At 44.8% G+C, this 26,439-nt stretch overlaps 1 protein-coding gene across 1 annotated transcript in view; it reads left to right on the plus strand.

Annotated features, from left to right (window-relative positions):
• The window catches only part of LOC103372960 (lipid phosphate phosphatase-related protein type 5-like), a 53,927-nt gene that overhangs the window by 20,270 nt on the left and 7,218 nt on the right, over positions 1 to 26,439 (plus strand). The window contains exons 3-6 of the mRNA XM_008302741.1: positions 3,541 to 3,673; positions 14,261 to 14,511; positions 24,076 to 24,252; positions 25,860 to 25,985. Coding sequence (XP_008300963.1) covers positions 3,541 to 3,673; positions 14,261 to 14,511; positions 24,076 to 24,252; positions 25,860 to 25,985 — 687 coding nt within the window. The remainder of the gene's footprint in view (positions 1 to 3,540; positions 3,674 to 14,260; positions 14,512 to 24,075; positions 24,253 to 25,859; positions 25,986 to 26,439) is intronic.

Below are 26,439 nucleotides of genomic sequence, written 5' to 3' on the forward strand. Positions count from 1 at the left end.
TGTGTTTCATTTTTATTCTTACGTAACCCTGTTCCAGTTTATCCCAGGGCCACCAAGTTGTTACATAAATGAAGATATCATTATTAAGCTATATTTAATCACTGTTGGAGGAGCAGAAGCTAAACAGACATGCAGCCTCTCAGGTCTGTTCACAGAACAAACCGTTTTTATTACTGTCTTGGTCCAACGGAGAATGAAGATGGACAAACAAACAGACCTTCACTCTCACTGTTCCACATCAGCTTACAGTTTAAAAACATTTCTACCAGTAATGTGTTATCCACTTGGACCTGATCCTGTTGAATACCAGCTCCTCTGTGATGGTGAGATTCCTGATGTGTGCTTTTTGTGTTCTGCTTGCAGATATTTGGACAGTTTTTTTTTAACAGTTAAATTAACTTTTTTTATTGAAGATCTTCTTACCATCATAAACTATCGTCTCCAGGTGGGCGTATTTCCTGCTGCTTTTAAGACATCCATCTGTTTGATCTCACTGACTGCTCGTCCAAAACCTATACAATGAATTATGGTGTTCCTCATGGTTCAGTTTTAGGTCCTATTTAATTTGTATGTGTTGCCGCTTGGAGACACAGCATCAGTTGCACTTCATGTCTCGTACTGATCTGAGGTCAGCTGATGCTCTTTTTAACTGTACGTTAGATAATAAGCGCTGGATGGTGGAGAACTTTTTACAGCTCAACCAGGACAAAAGTTCTGGTCATTGGTTCAGATTAATTCACATCTAGTGTTATAACAACAAGTTAAAGCTCTTTGTTGAAAATAAACCAAGATAGCTTTTTATCATTTGACTGCACTCAGTCCTCTCTCAAACAGACACAGAGGCACTAATTCATGCTTCTATTACCAACTGACTGCTGTATCGCCCTCATCTGGTCTCTCTGAGAAGACTCCATGTCGACTGCTTCATGAGTGCCGACCAGGACCAGGAGGAGAGCTCACATCACTGATGTTAAAGTCTCGGCGTTGGTTACGTGTCTCTTTTAGAATTGACTTTAAGATTCTTTTATTGGTTTATAAAGCTCTTAATGGTCCTTTCTGTCTGTCAGATCTGCTTTTATCTAGTGAACCCTCTGGAAGCTTCGGGTCTTCTGGTCTTGACTTTTCATTTAAACCCAAAGTGAGAACAAAAACCAACAGCGAGGCAGCGTTTTGCTCTTTTGGCCCTCGTCTCTGAAGCAGCCTTCCAGACAGCGCTGATGCTTTTAAAGGCAAACCCACGACCTGGCTTTGTTAGTCAGGCTTCTGATGAAACAACTTTTAATTATCGATTTCTGTTTATTCACTTATTTACATATTTCAGTTTATTCAATGCTCTGTTTATTTATTTATTTTTTTATTCTGTTGTCTATCTATATTTTAATACCAGATATTTTCTTTTCATTTTTACTGTTTATTTATCTTATTTTATTTTATCTTATGTTCCTCAGTCAGACTGAGGGTTGGGGGGTTGTTCGTTGCTGTTTCACTGCATGTCTCATTATAAATAAAGTCTGACTGATTGATTGATATTTGGACGGTTTGATGCCGTCTTTTAAGTCTGACTGAATTCTAATTGCCACACAACTCGACTAAATGGTCAGATTGACTCAAAGCAGGCAGAACAGATGTTAAAGAGGATAACTTTTCTATTTTTTTATTTGTCATAAATCTGAGCATTTCACTAAGAATATTAAACAGTCGGTACCTCGGCCGGATAAGACGGCGTCCCGTGAACAGGGGCTGTAGTTCCTCGATGTGGCGGTCGTGGGTTCGAATCCCGCTCACGGTGCTTTGCTGCAGGTCTCTCCTCGTTCTTCTCCAACCTTAAAAATAAAAAAGGCAAAAAATAAACTTGTAAAAAAAGAAATAAATGAAAAATTAAACAGTCAAACTCTTTGAGCTTTTCTCTTGAAATTTAAAAACAACCATTGATCTAAGATTCATGAAGACGTGTTGGAGACTCGTGGTGCTGCTGGATGTGAGCGTTTCATGATGTGAAGGTGTTTGAGGCCCAGAAAGCCGGTGGACTGCTGTCAGGACTGTGGCTCAGGTGAAACTGAACCGTTTGGACCTTAGAGCCGCTGGCGCTGCAGTAAACGTGGTCGTGGTTGTCATTGTGTGTGGAGCAGCAGTCAGATGGAGGACAGTAGATGGTGTAATGTGGCTGGCAGGCTGTGGAGCTGTTGGCAGCAAAGTGCAGCAGCTGTCACAGTTTGAAATTACACTTGAGTTTGGTAACACGGATATAGAAAACAGATTAGCTTTAAAACTCAAACAGATAATAATGCTTCAGGGCTAAAGGGTTCTCTGTAAACAGAAGCTCTGAGCAGGAGTTCCCCACAACACTACGAGTCCACCAACCTACAGTTCATGTGCTCAGGTTGTGTCAGTGGAAGTCAAGTTGGGAAACATCCAGAGGAATCCAAAGAGAACACGTTGAGCTCAGCAGACATGTGGAGCTGCTGATCGGCATGATGCTGGAAGCCCTGAATGAACATGAACTGTGCTCTGCTCTCGTCTCTATTCTGATCCAACCCGTTCTAGTCTTCTGTCGACGCCACAGCAGCCACGTGAAAGTACGACAACTTCAGTCATTTGTTTAATGAATATTTACACTTCATAAACCTTAACGCTGAGCTGATGAGGAGCTCTGATAATTGAGTTGTTGACTGCTGATAGAAGCAGAAGCAGTCTGACATTCCAGCTGTTTCAGGTCGATGTGGCAGAAGAGCAGCGTTTCCTCTTGCCTTTAAGTTTAAATTCACACAGGAAAGTTTCCCACCTGCCGCCTACAACTCAACCATGTGTTTTTTTCAGTAACAACTCATCTGTGTGCATCAGAACCTGTTTGTATGTCTCTGTAGCAGCACAGAGCTCCACTGTTGTCCAGTAATAGTATCCAGTCTGCATCAGGGATGGATGGAACTGTGAACATTAAGTCTTTCAACAATGAGTAGCTTTGGCTTGAAAGTCATGATCGGATATGGTTCTGATTAATCACTCATAAATTCTTAAGTAGACTTAAAGGGGTGTCGTCATTGTTGTCTTAGCGAATGCTGCTAACTGTTAGCAGCGAAAACGCTAGCGAATAGTAGCGTTAGCAGCGAAGACGACGGTAGTGAAACTCCAGTGCTTGTTGTTATATATATATTGTATTTTCCCGTTACGAAAACAATTTGCAGCGTAATTTTTTCAGGCAGCAGCGTAGCGGCCGTTACTCTGTTATGATCCTGGAGAGAACCCTGTATGCAATTATTATTATTATTATTATTATTATTATTATTATTTGCATAAGTTATTTCATGACTGAATGACTTGCCAAACAAACAACAAAAAAAACAGACGGTCCTCAGCTTATGCACACACACACACACACACACACACACACACACACACACCTCTCTGCCGTATGCTTCTGTGTGTTTTACAGCTGTGTGTGCACAGATGGAGCTCTGAGCCGTGTGACAGAGTGAGAACATGGTGCTGCCAACACAAATCCACGCTCTCTCACACTCTCTCCTCTCTTTTTGTCTCAACCAGATCACAATCACGGAGACTGTTCTGTTCCTGGTCCAGTACACATCCAAAGAGTTCGACCGGTCAGAGAAGACGCTGGCCACCGGAGACTGCTGTTACCTCAACCCACTGGTGCGCCGGACCTTCCGCTTCCTCGGTGAGTCAGCGGCACCGGTCTGGATAGTGATCTCTGCAAATGCGTGTTTTAACTCTGCTACATGCTTTTAGGTGCACAGATGAATTCAACATTCGAACATTGAACATTTTTCTGTGAGCGTGGGTGAACACAGGCTGCAGGTGTAAAGTTTGTCTGTGTTTCCCTGAAATACACCAGCCACGTTTCTGTGGTATACGTTGTGTCTCGCCCAAAACCCTCATTAACTTGGAGCACAAGCTTGACTCTGAGTAAGCTGATGGGCATTCAGAGAAGACCTCGTTTAGGTTCCAGAAGACTTAGATATAATAGCACTGTTAGCATTTCTCTGGAACCTTCAGCTGCAACTGAAATGCAAATGTGGAATTAGCTTATTGGTCACTGAGACCATGAAGCCACTGTATTATCACTTCTGGTTGGTTATTAGTGGATGTACCTGCAGTCAGTGGTGTGCGATACGGTGGAGCTGCATGCAGAACAATCCTCCTTCTGATGAAACACTCACACACAGTCTCGGTCTGTCGAACACACACTCTGCAGCACAGCTCTGGCCTTCTCTCCTCCTTCAGTGAGAGCTCGAGATAAAGCTGCAGAAGAGGATTATTACCTACATCCCAGAGGGGGAATCCACTTGGTGACCCGGCTTTACCCTCACATTAACACATCCTGCAGGAGATTCACCCTGGCATTAACGCTAACAGGCCTCTCAATGAGGGCTAAATGCCTTTTATCATTAGAGACTGGTTGGAATTAGTCATCATGTATTATACACCGGTACAGCGCGGTATCAGAATGAAGCTCGTGTCTTCGTGTTAATTGACTCAGACCGGTTTCAGGTTTCAGCTGCTGAGCTTCTTTGTACCTCAGCGCTTCCTCGGCCGACAGAGAGCTGCAGCGAGGATCCCACCAGCCCTGCTCCAGGAAACATTCATCCAAAGTGCTGCATGCAAGATGTTGAACATGAATGTAGCATTAATATAGCAGCACTGTCTTCTGTTTAAAGATGTAGCATGTATGATGTGATCCGAGCTTTTCTGGTCTGGCCACATGTGCACGTCAGTGTTAGTGCACGGGAGACTTTCCAGTTAAACTGCCGGCTCTCCCCACGCTTGTAAATAGAGCGAGAGTCACCACCTAACTGCATTAAAAGAGCGAAAGTGCACTAAAAATCCCAAGAATTTAAAAATAAATCATTTGATTTATCTAACATACCTCAGTGATGTTCAGCTCTGTTCTTTCCAAGTCTCACAGCGTTTCTGAAGCTCTGTTCTGCTTCTCATTCTCTAATCGTGGCCAAAATGTGGATTTGTTTTGATCTGAGGTGCTCCAACAATATGTCATGCTTCTGAAAGGTTGCACACAGAACCTTTAAAGAAACATGTTTGATTGTTCTCGTTTTATGCTAAAAGAGAGGAGCCGGTTCAACACTGAGAATTAAATGTGAAAAAGAATAAACAACTAACAGCACTAAGTCAGATGAAGCTTGAGATATAATTTTCCAGGTTCCATCATGGGATGGGGTCTATTTGTGGGCAAATTAGTGAAAGTCGACGGTATCATGAACAGGAACGTCTACCACAACACCTTAGATCATCATGGAATCTCTTCTGACTGGACCTGATTGGTCACAGGTTCATAGACAACGAGCCCAGCAGAGTGCAAAGGTGAGCAGAGACGGTTTGACCAAGAGGAAGCAATCTGGAGTTCTGGAACTGATGGACTGGACAAGTCAAAGATTGATCACACAAAAGTTTCATCTAAAGCAAGTCTGTGGGAACATCTAGAAACTGTCTGGTTGAAAAGTTCATCAAACACAGGCAGCAAGAAGCAGCTGCTGCCAAGGAGGCCGTAGGAGACATGAAGGTTTCTGGTTGTTATGTGGGAAAAAAGACTATTTGGTTGTGTTGTTTTGCAGTTTGTTATTTGCCAAATAAACAACAACAGCATTTTTAGTTTTAAACAAGTTTTTGAAAGATTCCTAAAGTATTTATGGCAGGTGGTCTAGTAGATGTGTTCACCACTGACCATACTGTGACCAGTAAGGCTGGATTAGAATGGCTCTGGGTGAGGCATCACATTTTTCTCTCCTCCCTGATTGACCCTCTTCAGAGGTTCTGTAGGCAGGACCCCGGGGCAGACACAGAACTTTCTACATGATGATGATGACGTCACGTCTCTGGTTTGGGAATGTGATGGAGGATGAAGGAAATTTAAATTCTATCACTGAATAGTGAAAAAAGAGCAGCACAGTCACATTTCTCCACACATTCATGATTAGATGCTGGAGTGGTTTAGATCGTACAGATAAACACTGGTTTTGTTTATTTCCTCTCTACCTGTGTTTCTTGGCCTGTTAAGGTTCTGTAGGGATGGCAGCCTGGCATGTTCTGTTATAACTGACAGAGATAATGGACAAAACTATAAAAATGTACGACAGACACTTTCCTTGGTGGTGATTTTAGAGCTAGAGGACGTCATGCAGCCGTGGTTGGACAGTGAACGCCTGCATCCTGATGAGGTGGTTGGACTGTGTAGGCACCACTCTATCAGACATGGTTTAATATGGGGAATATGTCTCATACGTTCATATTTTTGCAGATGTAAACCCTAAAAACCAACACCTCAGACCTTTTCATGTGTGGAGCTAATTCAGATGAGACAGTTTGGATGGCGTGATGTGTTTGAGAGGGTTCAGAACCTCTGCTCTTTAGCTAAACACTCATGGCTCACTAGGAGGTGCAGCGCTGGCCTGTCTTCAGCAGCTCTACCTGATGGGTGAACGGTGGGCTGTCAGTGTCTCTTTCCAGCAGCATTAGCACCAGCAGGAGTTATCTGAAGTTACAATGCACTATTTAACATACATAATCTCTAAATCCCATTATGCTCAGTGTGTATTACACTGCATTTAATCCATGGCTATTGATAACTACTTCTGGCAGACTTGTTGGCACAGCGAGCAGGCACAGATGAATAAATCCGGCGGAAACTCTGTGATTGGGCCTCCCCGCGCTGTGAAGCTCCTCTGTCAGTCTGATTGCTGCTGCTCGCCTGCCTCTCACACAGCCTTGGAGCTAAAGGCTTCTCGAGTTGATGTGACTTATCTGTGACTGATATTTGGATTGTGTGTGAGGGGATCAGAGCCCATTAGAGTGTTAAGAGCTGAAGGAATCGTGCAGGAACACAGTAAGTGGCTCGCCCAGCAGGGCTCAGGCTGCACCTGCTGGCAAGGCAACGCTGGAGCTGCAGCTCTGCTCGTACGGCGGCGGTTAGACGGAGCAATGCTGCGATGTGACTGCATCCAGACAAAGTCAATGCTGTTGTTTGTTTCTTCAGGGCTGTTAAAGCTGAGACAGACCACTCAACTCAGTAGAAAATGTGTCGGCAGCGTTTGATCCCCTCCTGCCATCAAGTCATATTCATGATTTCTTTAATACTAACCAGCACAATACCTGTACAGTGACGGCATTCCCATCATCAGCCTCAGCGGTGTTAATTCAGCAACGTTAGCACTTCTGTGCTTGTTATAATCGAGCAGCACACGGCCGCTCCCTCACACATTTAAACTGCAGTGAAAACAGAAGACAGCGACAACAGAAACCGTCCTCACAGCTTCTGTGGCTGATGCTTGTTTCTAAAGAAGGATGCATTATGTAGTGGTGGAGTGACAAAATCACAGCGAGGATGACGCGTCCCGTCCAAACAGATGGGATGCCAGATGGAAAAATGAACAGCTGTGTCTCGCACATCACATCAGCATCCATCTCAAGCTGAAAACACGCTTCTCATGAGCTCGTGGTTCGTTTGAGGCCTTTTCTGACTCTGAACTATGAACGTGTTACTGAGCCTTAGATTACTTGATCGTTGGATCTTCTTTAAGCTATCTTACTGTGTGCTTTCTGACTCTGTGCACCTGGCTGCACCACTGTTTGATCAGATGGACGTTGGGCAGTTCCATGTTGGCAAGCAGAAACCATCGTGGGTTAAGCTGGCAATGGGGGACCACGACAAAGACATCTGTGGTGATTAATGACTTCTGGCCAGACCTGACGTTCTCCAGACAAGCAGGAAGCTCCAGGGACGATGTTCTGATGGTGCAGTCCAACCCAGTTCCCTGATCAGTACAGCTGCCTTTCTCTATATTCCAGTGTGAGGAAGATGTTGGACGATAGTTTGCCTTGAAACTGAGAATGACAATCACCCAGAATCCTCACCGACGTTTTTGTGTGTTTAAAACTAGTGATGCACGATATTAAAATGTCTGGCCGATACCGATATCCGATATTAAGATTTCTGATATCGCCAATAACCGATATTACAGATGTCGATATTCGATTTTTGTTGACACTGAAAAAAGACTGTATGTAAGCACCGTGAGAAAACTATTCCAAAGACGCCCAGATTAGACCACATGGTCTTCTTTATTACGTAACAACAGTAAAACACATTTAAACATATTTTAATATATTTAAGTCCAGGATCATTTCAGTAGAAACATCTGTGAAACAGCAGCGATATCAAACGTAGAGACGAAGGCGCTGATGTTGGACAATCATTGGTTTTTCACATCTGCTAAATTTGTTCATCAGACCAATATGGGAAAAAACACTAATATCAGCCGATACCGATGTGGTCGCCGATATATCGTGCATCCCTACTTAAAACTCCAGTGTCGTGATGACATCAGTGTCCAGATACCTTGTCCAGTGTCACTTGGGTGACACCAGTTTGTGGACTCTACCACTCTAGTGTTCGGTGTACTTCTCTGCTGCATCCACAAAGGAAACAGGTAATGTTTGATTAGCCTGATTTACACCTTTGCAAAAATGCATGTGTTGTTTTCTGGGGACACATTTCAACGAGAGTGATGGTGTGTTTCTGGTGACCTAAACGCTGTGTTTGATTGTGAGCACCACCACTGCTGCTGCTGCCAACATGCTGCTCACGCTGTAGGAACGCTAGAAGATCGACCATCCTGCAGTCTGATCACTTAGCATTTGCTTGCAACCCTAACCCCAACCCTAAAGTGCTGGACGAATGGCTCGGCCTTCTCAACATCAGCTCATCTTCGCCATTTTGTGCTATCATTGTCACCATGATTAGGATCTGTGGCAGCTATGTCTGATCAACAGACAAAAAAAAATGTTCGACAAAACATCTGGAAACTCTTTCCCGTAGCTACAGGATGCCACGTCATGTTCCTGCAATTTGTGTTCGTACAATATAGATGTATTTTCATTTTTTAAGTACATTTTCTGAGGTAAAGAAAAGGATCAGCATCGGTGAGGAGCTGCTACTCTTTGACCCAGAACGCTGCATCGTGGCGACACAGGATGGATTCTTTCAGCACACTTGCGTGGTTTCTGTTGTTTTTCTGGCTCCTCTGCTGTTGTCAGAACGTTGCCAGTGTTCATACGTGACACGCTTCCTGTGCGTGTCTGTGCTGTGCGTTTGTGTTTCAGCCTGTGAGCCCGAGCGTTTCCATCCTGGCACATCAGTACATGTGCCTACACGTGCTCGTTGCCAGCGTCTACACTGCTGCTGTGGAGCGCTCCTGCATCAGAGCGGCATCACGTGAGCCCAGCCATCTTACAGCTCCACAGCCGCCCCTTTAACTCCAGCCTGCCGTTGCTTTACATAATGACTCACAGGGCCGTGCTGTTTGGGAAAGATTAAATTTAGAACACAGCCGAGGGTCGTGGCGCTCTCACACACTCATCTTCTGCTGTGTGTTTTTACCTTCATGCGTTTTAAGGCTTTGCTTGTTGAACTTTAGATTTAGGAGGTTTGTGCGCAGCCCGCTCTGTAAGGGACATTATGTAAAGACTAATGTTTAAAAATATGTGAAAGTGGCCTTCTGGGATCACATAGCGCCGCAATGTTGTACAAAAGGTGCATCACTGTTATTTGTAAAAATCTGATCAGCAACAGCTTCTATAGACACCAGAAAATCCTCTCTAAGAAGTTAAACATTTAAACAGTAGCACCGCTCTAATCAGGGTTTCTTAAGCTTGTGCCATTCATCATAGTGGACGTCTAAGTAGCTCACGGTTTACACCCAATGCCAACGGTCAGTTCAGGAAGTAACGTGTCTTCTGTCAAATAAGACAGAAAGCTGAAGAATAGATATTGAGTTAATAAAAGCCACTAGCTGTGGTAAGTTATCGTAGACTCCTCGAAGTTTGGTAGATTTTGGGACATGCAAATGTTAAATGGTAAAGGGTCTGCACTTCTATAGCACCTCTCTACCTTCGTGGTGCTCAGAGCTCCTCGTTTCTCATTCACCCGTTCACCACCGATGGCCACAGAGCTGCCATGCAAGGAGCAACTCCATGTCCTCGTATTCTTGCCCAAGGACACGTCATCTCCATGCCACAGCCATGCAGAGCTGCATGATTTAGATGAGTGACTGGACCACAGCAGCGACGTCACACTCCGTCAGTAAGACCTCTGCTGATGCTGAAGTGTTTGTGGCTACTGAGTGCAGCACAGTCTGATTCCACTGAGCCTTTTATTCTGCTCGACTACGACCTCCCTCCCGTCACATAATTTTTCTTGATCTGACTTTTTTTTTTAAGCTGACAGTTTATTTCTCAGTGTTTCGGTGAGGAGGAATCGTGTGGAGGGGTCTAAAGAGAGCATGAGTCCATATTCCAGAGGCCGCCACTCTCTCCGACCCGCCGCTATCCGAAGCATTGACGTGGTGGAGGCGTACAAACCGATGGACGGCTATTCGTCTGAGACCAGATCTAACAGGAGCTCAGTGTTTCTGGGACTAAATGTACAAACTGAAGGCTGCTAGAAGCTGTTTTTGTCCTCTGCTGCTGCTGCTGCTATTCATTCTCACCCACTTTTCAGAAGAGGCACAATTCATCACCAGTGAAACTAAAACCTTTGCGTCACTTTAAGATGTGACTCAGTAACTGGCTCACATCCCCAGTAAGGACTACAGAGGACCACATGGACACCAGGAACACCCTGACCAGCCTCTGACCTGCAGGAAGTGGGAGTTAAAATCTTGATAAACACTTAAACTCATCTAAGTAACTCCACAAACTAACCACCAGACCTTGATGCCAGTAACCTCTATGACCAGCTGCACGGTGCTCTGAGTTTACGTCTGTGTTTAATCTCGTTACCAGGACAACAGGCCTGTGAATGATGTGGTACAATGTGCTTGGAAATGATATAATCCACCAAAAACGACCTTAAAAGTGTAACTGGGACGCCTGGACGTCAGCCTCCAGATCCACTGCTGAGTTAACGATAAAAGTCCATTTAAAGACTGGACCTGAAAGCACCACTTTGAGTCCCGTTTGAGATCTTTGTGAGGACCATCTCGAGTTCTTTAGTTCATCTGTGAGCCGAGGAAGAGAGAAGCCTCCACTCTGTCCATCCACAGCAACAGGCCGATCAACACATTCATCAATCATCCTTAATGGCAAGTTTCAAATTAGCCAGATTGCTGCCTGTTCTCAGGTGTGGTCTCTTCCTCCCTTCAGCTCAGTTTAATAAATGTGCGTGGTTCTGAATAAGTCCAGTTACCTCCACTGCTTTGTTGTTCACGTTTCAGTCCCTGACTTCTTTAAATTCCAGCTACATAGATTTTCACAATCGACTTTCCCCTTCAATGATTTCCCAGGCCGTTCCTGGAACTCTCCTTGACTGCGCATCAAAACGAGCTTCTAATGAGACTCTTATTACTGTAATCTCACTTCATCATCTCACCGACCCAACGCACTCTTACATTATGCAATAATTCTGCATTTTATAATCCATCTGAGCCAACGTTTTCCTCTACAGCATCTGTGGAGATGAGTTTTTTTTTTGCTTTTACTTTCCATTTCTCCCAAAGTTTCAGTGTGTTAGAGCGGTTGATAACAGCATAAAAGCTCTTCATGTCTTTGTATTCAACACTCTGCCTGCTTCTTGGGATTCTACCTGTGCTCCGTGTTGGTGAAGTCTTGTGTACGAGCACCGGGGCTGTCTGGGAAACGGCGATAACTTTGAGAGCGACTGGCATCACGCTGCAGCATTGTGGAGACGCTGGCACTAAGTCAGAGAAGAGGTGCATTGCTTCAACTCTGTTTACACCTCGAGATGCGAGGATCCCGTCACGCCTTGGAACAAAAACCTGCACGGCGACGCAGCGACTACACAGCAAAGGCAGGCAAACTGAATTAGACTCACGCCCTAATAAGCAATTTCGGTCGACCCTCCCTGCGTCCCCAAAGCCGGGCGGGATGGAGAGGCGCAGGGGGCTGTTAGTCATCCGTAAGTCATCCACGAAGCACACAGCGCCCACGTTTCCACATTCGTGTCAGGGAACGTGGGACAGCGTCAGAGCGGAGATGTGTGTGGGGGGAGCTCGGCGACTGAGTCACTGCTGGACAAAATCTATCTGATGCTTGTTAAGAAACGGTTCTGTCAGCATCTGGAGCCTCACGCTGCTCGTCTCTGCAGCTGATGGAAAATGAGACTCTTGGGAAAGAGGAAGAAAGATGTGTCTTGCTCAACAGCTACGACGTCTGACTGGCCGTTTTCATTAATAGCTTTCATCTAAATGCACATCAGAGCCGGGGCTGAATTACTCTGTAGTAGCACAAACACTCGACGCTGATTGGGAAAGCTGTTATTGTTGCCCCAGCAAAGCGTGCATCCTGGATATCTGTGTGTGTGTTTATAGTGTGTGTGTGTGTGTGTGTGAGAGACAGTTGTCTGACTAAGCGCCTGTTTGGTAATTTAGTGTGACAGAGGGCCGGGCTCTTGTCGGAGGAAGCAATTATTTCTGTTAAATCCCTTCAATCACTGAGATGTAAAGCCTGGTTTGGCGAGGAGCAGCATGAATGGACAGCATTACCGTGAGTGTGTGTAGGTGTGTGTTTGGTTACAGGTGAGCAGGAGGGGAAGTGTGTTACTGGTCCACCTTATGCAGCGTCACATCGTGTGAACAGCAGCAGTCGTTTGTCTGGTTTTAGAGAGGAATCGTTCACACTGAAAACAGTCGTGACTCGATAATCCGACACTAAATGTAAAACCTTCTTCTATGTCGGATAGCAAGGCTGTCGGATTGTCCAGACGGAGGTCCAGATACGAGGAGGGCTTGATGCTGGAAGGCTCATTAGTTGTTCATTATTGTTATAATAACTAGTGTGTTGTTAGAACACTACGGGAGCGTTTCTGTTGAAATTCATCCTCCACCCGTTTCAGTTTTGTCTTTTTCCATCTGCTTTGTTCAACATTGACATTCTCATTAATTCTACTTTTTGATCCTTCCACCTACCTGTCTGCTATGTGAATGCATTTCGGTCTTTGTTTCTGACTTCAACAGTATTAAACGACCACATTAAAAGAAGCAAAGGCAGCTATGGAAGCCCTTGCCCATTCAAGGTGATTCACTGACCAGTCTGGCTTTTTCATTTTTTATTTTCTTGATAATATGAACTGGCAGAATAAGCTGCAGGGCCGTAGTGTTTTTGGAATTTCATCCAGACCTTGGCTCATGGGGACTCCAGGCATAGCAGAGACTTTAGAGAACATCAAGAAGAACTTGCAGGCCGACCTGAATTTGTCTTCAAATGAGGTTCTGTGAGTGTCCTGTTAGCCTCCTACCTGCCAGCTGCAGTCACCAACGTAGCAGCACTGTGGACCTACAAGTCACTGTGATGCTCGCTCTGTTGTCAGACTATTGGGATTAGAAAAGACAGTCTTCAGACTTTTCATCTTTTGTCTCTTATCATCTGTTGCAGCTGCTTGATGGATAACTCAGTCATCGTCTGTTTCTGCAGTAAAACTGCCAGGAGATGCTTTGGTAATATCCTCACTAGTTATGAGTTCGTTTCATCTGCTTCTCTATGTGTGGCCCTGTGATGGACTGGTGATCTTTCCTCTGTGACAATAAACGTGAGCTTCTAGACACTCTGGTTGCAGTAATATGTGTGCCATCATCACTCAGCGAAGGGGTCTTCCCTCCATCCTACACTTGGGGTTCTACAGTATGACCCGTGGCTGTCTGGAAGCTACTGGATCTTAGTGATGAGCTGAAATTAGATCGATCAACTTGTGTAGATCTGTGACCAGATTTATCAACAGCTTCAGCCCACACAGCTCGTTACTTCTAGTTAGATCCACTTTCTTACTCTAGATGCCACCAATAAGCCTTTTTCCTCTCCAGGAACTCGCAGGCTGTTTTATCGTGGCCCAAGCCTTTGTTCTAACTGCATGGTCCACTCCTGTAGAACCTCTGTCAGGGTCCTACTTGGGGGTATGAAACCCCGCTCTGGTCTTCATGTTGATTGGTTAAACTCAAGAAGACAACAGTGACGCAGAGCATCATTTTGTTCTGCCCTCAAACCTCCAACGTTCCTTCATCTATGTGCTGACTGAACCAGAGTCACGTCCACTAAGTGCAAAGTGTTGTTGGTTTAGAACGCTTGTTGACGTCATCGTGGTAACAGAAAGGTGGATGCTCCTGGAAACTCTCACACCACCGTCCACCAAGTTCTTGCAGCGCCTGGAGGTGGTGTGATGCTAATGATAGCTCTGTCTGCCTCATGTGTCATCCCCTCCTAACATCCTCTCGTTTCTCCCCAGGAGTCTACACCTTTGGCCTCTTCACCGTCGACATCTTTGTCAATGCGGGGCAGGTGGTGACAGGGAACCTGGCCCCCTACTTTCTGACGGTCTGCAAGCCAAACTACACTGCACTAGGCTGCCAGCAGGCCCTGCGCTACATCAGCCACCAGGAGGCCTGCACAGGAAACCAGGATGACATCCTGCGGGCCCGCAAGACGTTTCCCTCCAAGGAAGCTGCACTCAGCGTCTATGCAGCGCTCTACCTGGCCGTGAGTCACTCTGCTCAGGCTGCTGTTTGTGTTGTACCTAAAAAACTGTCAATGATTTGTAAAGTTTAAATAAGTTAAGATGAAACTTTTTAAATCCAGAAGGACATTTCTTTTGCCAGATATTGTTCAGAAACACCAAAATAAAGTAAGATAAGAAGTGTAAATATAAATTAGGAAGTGTGTTCTCACAGTTTTACTGAATAATAATTAAATTTCAACACAACTTGAATCTTATGTTCATAGCTTTATCCATTGTTTTTATCAGTAACATCTGCTGACACCGTGACATTACTTGAAAGTAGTCAAACTGACTCAACACTCACTTGGAGCTTTAACTCTGATGGCTTGTTTCTGACCTTCTGGTGATTCTGATGGCGTGGAGGCAGGGAGGAGTTTGAGGTTTGTTGAAATCACTGCACCCAGCTGCTGATCTTTAAGAAATGGATTTTCTATATAACCATCATCCATCATCTATACACTGCTGGGCTGAAGCTGACCTGGGCCCAGCTGACTCAGGGTGAAGGCAGGGACACCTGGACACCAGGTAGCGGTGCTAACCACTGATCCACCGTGCAGCTCCTCTATATAATATATTAGATGTCTGTCTGTGTAATGACAGAAGTAGGCTAGCCGTTTAGTCTTGTTTTCCGTCTGAATGCTGAACTAAGTTGATTGCCTCCAGGTTGCGGCTGTATTTAGACACGAGAGGGATGTGAGTGTTTTATTTATGCAAATCACATCCAGGAGAGCTGCAAGATCAGTTTAATATTGTACCTGTTGACTCACCGACTACAGGCAGAGGAAAGACGGGGATCCCAGCTCCATTAAGGTCCAGTTTTAACTTTAATTTCAGCTGCCAGTATCTGATAGGGTTGTAATCAGTTTTATGTGTTTTATGGATGGAAAACATTTTAACCACGACACGTCCTGGAGGTGATGTGAACTTATTAAAGCTGCAAAAGGATTCTGGCACAGAAGTGGGACCAGATATGAAGGCACGAGAAAAGCTGTTTACATCATCAGTGTGGCTACAGAGAAAATAAAGTACTACTATCTATGTTATATATAGATATCGTACAGAGATCTATTGTTGAGCCAAGCACACATGTAGTGACTAATGGTGATGATCTGTGCATCTCTGGTTGCCGTAGTCGATGTGTTGAGTGTTATGATGAAGAAATGGGCAGATACAAAGATCTGAGCAGCTTTGAAAAGGACCGTATTGTCCAGGACATCGGAGCCGGCCGTGGTTTGTAAGGATGCAGGACGAAGAGCTGAAGGAAACGGAGATTCTTAACAGTTCAGATCAATCACCCTTTTTGGCCAACAGTCCACAAAGGGCAGTTTATTGGCTGGAGGTTACTGCTGTACGCCCAAAACCCAAATCAAACATTTCCAAAAAAGCTCAGTTTCCTGCTCATGGTCTGGTTTTGTTGAATTCTTTGTGTCAGAGAGCGAACATCTGCCCGAGTGCCCATGAGCGATGAATGCAGAATCAGTGACTCCCTCCCTGCAGGGCGCATTGCCTCAGTTATCTAGGTCATTTAGCAAAGGCCACTGAGCGTGTGCAGCTCTGCGTTCACAACATACAGGCGTTGTGCACACACAGACACACACACACACACACACACACACACACAATCCTGTGGCTCTGAGGAGATGATGATTACCCATCTTCAGACTCTCATTGTCTTGGTCATTACAGCGATGCCAGGACCAAGCACAGCTTTCCAGCATGAGCCAGAGGTTTTATCAGAATGAGGCTGTAATTACCCCATTCAGATGCTAATGTCACCGACACTGACAAGCACAATTTATTCTGTTGGCCTGAATTTACACTGTAAGGTTCTGATGTTTTAGCTGCAACCATGAGCCAATATGAATCATCTGTGTGACGTACCAAGGAGCAGAACAGCAGCTAGTGTACATTCTGAAGCAACACAGATGATCCAGAGGCCGTTTCTCACAGCTGTAAGCCTGATAGACCCAAAACATTCATCAAAATGGAGCATCTGCATGTCAGGTGTCAACAGTGTCACCTGTATTGATTCATTCACCGTCGCCTCACAGCGAGAAGATCCCGGTTCACGGCCCAGTGAGGACTCCTGGGATCTTTCTGTGTGAAGGTTGCATGTTCTCCACGTGGGTGCTTCCCTCTGTTTGTTTTTCTGTGCAGCCCTGTGATAGACTGGTTACCTGTCCAGGTGAACCTGCCTTCACCCTGAGTCAGCTGGGATAGACTCCAGCCCCCCATGACCCTGGTGAGGATGAAGGTGTAGAGATGATGGATGGATATTCCTCATAAAGGTCTCTCAGAAGACTTGATTTAAACATCTGAGTGACGTCCCTGATTTTAAATGATCATAAAGCAAAGTTTACACCATTTAGTTGTCGTGCGCCACATCTGGTACAAAAACAAACACCCTGCCTATATAACATATATAACGCACTATTACTTTATCTTTGTGGCTCGTTGGTTCTGAAAACATTCTCTCTTTCTGTGTAGTTGCAAAAGAACCAAAACACAATTTGGTTTGAAACAGGTCCAGTCTAAACATGGTTATCCAACCCAGTGTCCTGCAGTAAAGGAAAACTGTGAATATTAAACGTACTGCAGAGCTGTCCTAATCATCGGACCTACTGTCCTCGGTTCAGTTGGACACACACAGAACCAAGCCGGTGGAGCAGGATGTGTTTTTCCTTAAGAATACAGCTTGTATGTAAAATAATAATGAGACTTGATTTAATTTACATTTTCTGTTGTGGAAGAAACACAAGATTGATTGGAGATAAGTGAACCTGTAGGAGTGAGAGTGTTATTGCTGGTGTGACTGGGCTGTGATGTATCACCTCCTGTAGCAGCTTTTATGGACCAGCACCGTCTATTGACTGAGTTCTGTCCAGCTGTGACCGCCGCCGGCTACCGTTTAGTCCTCACTTCCTGGTTTTTGTTGCCGTGCTATTTTTACTGGTACAGTGTGGGCGGCGCTGTGCTGCGGCATCTTTTTGCATTTTCTTTTTAAAGTTTGGCTTCGAGAGTTGAAGCCGTGACATCACTGCATGAAGAGAAGAGATGATCACCAGGTCGCCGTGATGCACCTGCACAGCGATGTTTCTTCAACGTTCTTGGAGAGTTTGTCACAGTTCTTGTGTGGATTCAGTCTCAGTATGTTCTGTTTCTTCAGCTAATGTCAGACTGACCTCACGATGCTAACATCAGGGCTGTAGATCACCTGCCTCACTCACCTGTTCACCTGAGGAGGGAGGAGGGAGAGGAGCTGTTTCTGACTGATAACACATTGTTTAAATATATCATGTAGATGTGAATCTAGATTTAGATTTAGTACCATTTTAAACCAAATGTTTATATCTGGCTAACTGACTGAGTGAAGAGCCGAGAGTTAAACGTCTCTTTGACATTTCATTTCAGATCAGCGTGATGAGCGAACACAGCAGCCATGCCTCTGTTTGATCAGCTAAACAAAGAGACTGATGCCTGAAAGAGCATCGAGCAGAGGACGAGCTGCTCTGCTTCGTAAACTCCAGTTGAATCTCACAAATGAACTCTGGGTTTAGCTGACAAGCCTCTGATGCAGTGAGCATGCCGACAGCTGCTAGTGTCTGACATTAAATAGGAAGCATAGGAAGGACGTTCATCCAGCTACGAGCCGCTCACAAAGGCTGTTAGGACGAATCACACCGACCTGATGGGTCTCAGGTCACAGGAAGTTCAGCTGAGAAACGTGAAATATGTGTGTGGGTGTGTGTGTGTGTGTGTGTGTGTGTGTGTGTGTGTGTGTGTGTGTGTGTGTGTAACAGAGGTCAACCAGCAGGTTGTTCTGTGCATCTCTTTATAAGATTGATTGTATGTGACAGCCCATACGAGTGACAATGACTCACAGGGAGAAACCACCTCGACCCGGTGAAGGACAGAATCAGAATCAGAATCTCTTTATTGTCATTGGACAAGAAGGCACAACGAAATTTGAGATAGCAGCTCTTGTAGGCTTGTTAAAAGACTGTGGGGGGCAGTGGGGGGTATTTACACGACTAAAGGGATGAAGAATGGAAAAAATAAGATATAAATGGTAAATGGGCTGCACTTATATAGCGCCTTTCTACCTTTGCGGCACTCAAAGCGCTTTACAGTGTTTCTCATTCACCCGTTCACACACATTCATACACCAATGGCGACAGAGCTGCCATATAAGGTGCTAGCCTGCCATTGGGAGCAACTGTCAGTGTCTTGCCCAAGGACACTTCGACTGTGGAGGGGGCGGGGATCGAACCGCCAACTTTACGAGGACAACCGCTCTACCACCTGAGCCACAGCCGCTCAGAGGAGCTGCTGAGGATGTTGGTGGTGGTACCAGAAAGGATGCTGTTACATTATCTTTATATCATTTTATTTGTTGACAAAAGTGGAATACACCTTTGTTCTCTTTTATCTCTTGTATGTAACTGGCCTCTAACTGTGTGCAGGTGAGCGGGTGTTTTCCTGCGGAGCGTCGTGCAGGTTGGTGAACGTGTGGTCCTGACAGATCCGAGGCCGGGTTCGGTACCGCCGGCAGAGAGAGAACGTGCACGTTAACAGCTCAGCACTTTTACATTTCACAGCGTTTCGGTTCGTTTATTTGGTGAAAGCACATCTGAGCTGCTCTCTAAAACCGTCCCAACCCTCCTGCCTCGGTCCGAAACATCAGGTAACCAGGGCAACGAGGCCAGGTACCGCCTGGAGGTCCGCATGTTTAATTATAGGACAGATGAGACAGACGTGATGAGTGATATGAAGGACGTCGGTAATCAAATACAGCAAAAATGAGAAAGGCTAGACTTTGAGTCACTGTGATACTTGAGCGTCTGCGTCCCATCACAGAAATCCAACCTCTGTGGTGTTCTGGTCGTCTGTCGAGCAGAACAGAGACTAAATGCCACGTACCAGGACACCGCGGATCATTACAGCGGCTGTGTCGATCACCTCACAGCTACCAACGGTTTCTTCATTTAGTCGTGCAGAACGCCGCCGCCGCGCCGCAGCAGCCGTTTTACACTGAAAGTGGGAAAAACACGACATTTTTAATTCTTGTATAATCAACGGAGATGAAGAATAAATTAATTGCAGAGAGAGAGAAACAGAAACATTTGATCTGGCCTCGGAGAAGACGGCGCACGCTAATGAAAAATACAATTAGGCCCTGAGAGGCTGCCTCAACACAACGGATCAGAGCTAAACATAGACGCGCTTTGGTCTATATACGTCTGATTCTGTCTCCTGCTTTCTCCTCCACGGGCCGTATAGTTGCACTAAAACAAGGCCACGCATGTTAATACGGGATAGCAGCAGCACAGCGTGAGCGCTGAACGTGCTTCCACACCGTCGGTTGATCGTTTACTGAATTTGAATGAGAGTCGTGTTGGTGAGGCTGAGAGCTTCGTTTCCACGTATATCATCTCGAGTTCCCACTGACGACTATAGTTCTTAATTTTCTGTGAAGGAATCATCAAAAGGCTCGTCTCAGTGACAGAAAAAACAATCAGGCATTTTAGAATAGAAACGGGATGCTTTTATTGTCATGATACACGAAGCACAGCGAAATTAAAAGACAAGAATAAAAAAAGACAAATAAGAATATCTAAATATATTTACAGAAGGAGCCAGTAGGAAGCATATACAGTCAGGAATGATCACGGTAACAGCCACACGGTAGAATAAATATACTGCACTGTTGGGGTAAAAACACTGTGAATACATGAGAAATATAAATTAAATAAATACATAGATCATTATAAATAATATATAATAATTAAAATATAATATAGTATAATATAAATAATAAATGTATATGATAAGTAATTCAGACTGTTTTGGTTCCTTTGTATCGTTATTATAGATCTTATAGAAATATTATGGGTCAGAAATATGCATTCAACACTGTTCATAGTTTGTTTAATGTCCTGGTTCCACCGTCTGCAGCTCTCAGTCCAACACTCGTCCCAACTGATGCACAACCAGCCTGACCAACATAGTTTGATTTTACAGGTGAGTGTTTGGTACAAGTCAGAATAAACGCAGTCTGCATGTTCACGGTAATGAAGGGAAGCAGTACGGATGTGTTTTTAATAGTTATAATAATAGAATGATAGAGAATAAGATATTCCAGGCCTCTGATTTGTCCGTGATGCACGTTACTGGTTTGACTCTGAACAAGTCAACACTGAGCGTAGTGGCCACGTGTATAATAAATCTTAATCAGACATGACTTAATAATGACAGACTGATCTAATTACACTGTTGTAATGATTAATAATCATGTGTTGAACTTAGTCAGCAGACCTTCTGATGTATTATTTACAGCAGCATCTGAGACCCAGATTGTTGGGAGGAGGATGCTCCGGGCTCTCTCTCTCCTCTTTACTCTCGTTCTCCCTCGTTTCCTACATTAGTGACTAGATCGAGCCAGCTGTGGACTTCCGTCTCTAGTCCTACACTCATGTGAACAATATCTGACAACGACTACAGTCAGAGCAGTCCAAAACCACGGGACGCTGAAGGTCTGCCTTTGGTCTGGACCACATGTCGGGTTTCTGCAGCCAAGTGTCCAGAACACTTTTTTCTTTGAATGTATGTTCATTGGAAACTGCTCTAGTGTTCTCCTGTCGGGTGAGGGACCGCCGATCCTGGACAAACTGGCAGTCGTTTACCCTCTTTTATACTTTAAGGCAAGTGTGTGTATAAATACAATCTAAATGTGAGACCTCTGTACATCCTGTCACGTTCTGCTGCAGTGAGAGTTGAATCATAAGCAGCTTTATGCTGTAATTTATCATGAATACAGTTTTGTTCACCTGACAGAGATGATAAAATACAGCAGGAAACTATAAAACAGCTGCACAATGTTTATTTGAAGTCACGTTAAAACCACAGCATCAGAGGAAGTCTCTGCTCGGTCTCCTCCACTCACATCTCTGGTGGGAGGGACTCAGACACGAGGACAGGAGTCAAGGACACGAGAAGAAGTCTGACGTAAAACTGAGAAACGAGAACGGGTTGTGTCTTGTTGTTGTCTAATCTAACGCTGCGTTCACTTGTACTCAGACAGTACAGTTGTCTACGGCGGCTGTGGCTCAGGTGGTGGAGCGGGTTGTCCTCTGATCGCAAGGTTGCCGGTTCCATCCCTTCCACAGCCGAAGTGTGCTTGGGCAAGATACAGGCAGCACCTTGCATGGAGCTCTGTGGCCGTTGGTGTGTGAATGAGAAACACACTGTAAAGCGCTTTGGGTAAAAGCCCCATATAAGTGCAGTCCATTTACCATTGCATTGAATGAAACTGGACACGAGTTTTTATGAACTTGACCAATTACCCAGGCTGCAGGTGTCTCGGTGGTTAGCACCGTCGCCTCACAGCCAGAAGGTCGCCGGTTCACGTCCCAGTGAGGACACCCGGGGTCTTTCTGCGTGGAGTCTCCATGTTCTCCCCGACCCCACGACCCGAGTGAGGATTAAGTGTAGAGATGATGGATGGATGGAACAATTGCACTTCAGATCTGGGAAGGCCACAGGGGTGAGCGATGAGGTTTCAGAGGTGGTCGTGTACCACTGAGCCCACACCACCAGGCTCAGGAACAGCCCCTGGACCATCGCCCTCCTGCCCCCGCATCCATCCCACCACCGTGTAAATGACCCTGGGTTTCCATTTCATTGTCCACAGACCATGCCGTCTGTATTTGCACTTTCTCTGTGCTGTGTAGTAAATAATCTTGAGTTGAATCGGTAGTTCCTGGGTTGTTGTCCGTTGCATGTCCGCTGGTTTAAGAAGCTCAGGACGTTTGACACTGAAGGTCAGGTTTGCATTCTTAGTGACAGCTTTAGGCTTCTAAAACACCATCTGTCACTGAGATTGTCTTTCTTAACATGAACCAAGTGTTAAACCATTACATTGGTCATATGTCCATAATAAATGATTTTATTGGCATAGACTGATTTTAGGTAAACCAGCAGATTTATATCTTTTCTCTCTCCTCTCTCTACTCCCTCCACTGTTTGTCACCTCGCTGATTCGCTGTGTCTCTCCCTCTGGGCATCATCATCTGCCGCTGCTCTCTTCCTTCTTTTCACCTGTTTTTTATCTATTACTCTCCATCTGCCTCCTGCTCCATGTTTTATTTATTTTTTTCTCGCCCTCGTGTTTTTTTTTCCCGTTCTGTACTTTCAGTGACAGATCTGCCAGCACATCTCTGAACACGGCGAAGAAAATAGCAAGCCGCCCCGGGGAGAGCCTGAACATATCAGCTCATATTTACACGCAGTCACAGCTGTCTGCTAGCATTTAGCCGCCGTTTTTAATAAAACATTAGGAACACAGGAAGGAAACTTTGGAATATTTTTAAAAGTCAAACTGAGTTTATGTAAATTTTCAGCATCATCCCATCAGCATTGCTCCACGCTCAACGTTTTTAAGCTTCTTACCTTGTAAACATCTGTTTGATATGCAGCGTGTGCAGAGTCAAGTTTCCATCACAAAACACACTGTTTTATGTTTCGCTGTCATTTACCCGTCAGCTTCTATGAGGGAAACCTTTTTAATTTACTCAAACGGATAAGACAAAAAAAAATCATGTTTCATTACAACACAAAAGTCAATCCTTTGTTCCACAAAATGTTAAACTTAAATATCAATATCTGGTCATTTAACTCGTAAAACAACAAAAACAACATTATGTCTGTTGCATTTACAGAATTATTTAAAAAGCATCAGTTTAGTTGTTTAATGTATTTGAGCAAACATCCGATGTTGTCATTTTTCATTTTAGCCTCAACATGTCATCAGTTGGAAATATAAAAATAATCATTACTGACTCTGAAACTGGTGGCGGCACCATGACACAGTGGTTAGCATGAACCCTCACAGCTAGAAGAACCCCAGGCCAGGTTTGATTCTCAGCCCGGGATCTTCCTGCGTGGAGTCTCCATGTTCTCCCCGTGCAGCGTGGGTTCTCTCCGGGTTCTCCGGCTTCCTCCCACAGTCCAGAAACATGCTGAGGTTAATTGGTGATTGTAAATTGTCCGTAGGTGTGAATGTGAGTGTGCTTGGTTGTCTGTCTCTAAGTGTAGCCCTGTGATAGACTGGTTACCTGTCCAGGTGAACCTGCCTTCACCCTGAGTCAGCTGGGATAGACTCCGCCCCCCATGACCCTAGTGAGGATGAAGGTGTAGAGATGATGGATGGATGTTAACCCACAGTGAGCTTAGGACTTAGCTGTAGAAGAAGCACCTTGTTGATGGTGAGCAGTTGTCATGAGTTTGGATCGGTTCTTATCCTGACGATAGTGTGGAAAAAGTGATCAGACCTCCTTGTTTTCTTCAGTTTCTGTTCATTTTAATGCCTGGTACCACTAAAGGTTTTTCTACCTGACTGCCCCTACAGTCAAACATGGAGGTGGATGATTGACCATCTGGGCTTGTTTCAGTTTGGGGGGAACAGGGTGTTCAGGTGAAATAGGACCAGTTACTTTACATGAACAAAAATCAGCTGATCTAACCTTCATGCTTGTCTTTCCTGGCAGATGTACGTGACGTGCACAGTGCAAGCCAAAGGCACTCGTCTGGCCAAGCCGGTGCTGTCTCTGGGGCTCATGTGTCTCGCCTTCCTCACTGGTCTGAACCGTGTGGCCGAATACCGAAACCACTGGTCAGATGTCATCGCCGGCTTCATCATCGGCACTGCCATCGCCACCTTTCTGGTAAGACTCACGCTCACAGGTCAGGGTTTGGGTAACAAAAGTGTTTAAGGGGCTTCTGGAATAGGAAACACACACATACGGGTAAAGTACGGTGACTTTAAAAACTATTTGGAGAAGTGAAAGTGCACTGGCAGAACCCAGAACCAGCAAAGATTGGACCACATGATGGTGAGTAGAACCAGGTATGATGTACAGACAACAGGAGCCAAAGCGTTGATAATCACATCATTCACAATAGGTGCATCTTAGTCCATTCAAAGTAGATTCTTACTGGTGCTGGGGAGGTGCGATATGGTCTAAAGAACGTGCACACAGAGACTGCAGCTGTGTTCATTTAATGAATCCAAATTCTACCTCCATGGTTTTGGAGGTTGATGTTTTTTGTAGAGCAAGAATTCCAACCAGACTCCACTGATGTTGCGGTAAAGCATGAAGGCGGTGGAATCAAAAGCTGCACTTTTTTTTCTATTTATTGGTAGAATCATGAACTCTTTGGATGCAAACCTCAGGAAATCAATCACAAAATGGTCAAGCAGCTGAATCTTTCAGCAAGATAATGAGCCAAGAGAACATCGAGGTCATAAATGGTGCTAAATGTCAACTAATCAGTGCTGTAGGATAATAGCTCTGCTGACTGAGAGAACTTTCTCCACAACAGCAAACAGTTGATTTAGTATTCTGGTGTTTTTGAGCTGTTATGCTGGATAACTAAAGGCTAAAACCTCAAATATTCTGTGACACCACTACTATGGTTTTTGTATATGTCCAGTCTTATCATTTCAAACCTGACAGACAGGTTTTTGCTGAAGGAGTGTGCTTGTGATTTATGGTCATGTTGTGTGTATAATGCATTTCTAAGTGTACCTTAAGTGTCCCAGTACGTTTTCGGGGCCGCTGTAATTTATCAAATGGTGGTTAGGAGCACATTTTACAGTAAATCTTTGCCTTTGCTGAAGTTTTTTATTTGTCTTATATAGTTCCAAAGCAGTTCCAAATATTTTAATAGTTCACTGACCAATCAAAAGACTTGAGCTCCATATTGATCCAGTGGTATCAGAGTTGACCTGTAGGCCTACAGCACTGTGCACAGCACGGTGATGGAGTTTCATGTGCTACCCCGACTGCCTCCAGCTAACAGCAAAATATTCACAGTTTAATATGAAATGAACCAAATAACTAGTGTTTCACAAATCTGAGTTCTAACACAACCAATCAGAATTCTAACTAAGAATCTCTGACACACCACTCTCAGAGAAACCCTCACAAACACTCTCAGAACAGGACAAAAGATGATTTCAGGGACAACGAGGCTCTGCTGAGGGCACGCCGGCAGGAAGTCCCGCCTCTTCTGCTGGATTCAGCCAATCCTCAGCCTCCCGGTGTCCCAGTAGCGGTGATGCTCCTGACCTGCTCACGGGGGCCGGAACAGCATCTGTGTTGTTTCTTTACCTAACTTTATCTTCACCTGTGTGACCCTCATACTTGCGTTGCTCTCAGTAATCTCCATCTGTCCTTTATGTTCAGTTGCACACACCTGTGCTGTGGCTCCAGCGTGGTGTCGCCTCGGCTGTGGGTTCAGTTCCTCTGACGTGTGCTTGTGCTTGTAGGTGGTGTGTGTGGTCCACAACTTTAAAGGCAAGTTGCTGCTGACCGAGGAGTCACCGGCGGAGCAGCGGACCCACACGGTGATGGGCCGGGTGGAGAGTCCTCTGGAGAAGTACATCGCCTCACAGGTTGGTGGAGCACAGCACAGAATCAGAGTGAACCCGATTAAAGCTGATTAAGAACAATTAAGAACAAAAGTGGCATCGTCCTACGTCAGAGCAAGAATCCACTCCAAACAGAAAAGATCATGCATGAGACTAACTGTCCAGATTACTGTCAAGACAACTCGGTCTATTTAATATAAATAACAGATATCTTCTTTTTTAGCAGATTTGTCAAGCCTAAATGTTTCTGATTATCCAGGTCAGTTTAATATAAAACAAAGACAGAAGTTTTATTTCTTTTGTTGAAGGAGAAATGCTTTGCAGCCCCGTGTGAAAAAGTAATCGCCTCCTGAGCCACCAATCTACTAAATGACCAAATTCATTTGGCAGCTGGTTTAAATTTCTCCAGTCACAGCCATGTATGATGACTGCCTGTCTTGTTGAATCTGAACATCACGCAAATAAATCCTGTCTGGTC

The sequence above is a fragment of the Stegastes partitus genome, unplaced genomic scaffold (assembly GCF_000690725.1).
Source record: "Stegastes partitus isolate 25-593 unplaced genomic scaffold, Stegastes_partitus-1.0.2 Scaffold1867, whole genome shotgun sequence".
NCBI lineage: Eukaryota > Metazoa > Chordata > Actinopteri > Pomacentridae > Stegastes > Stegastes partitus.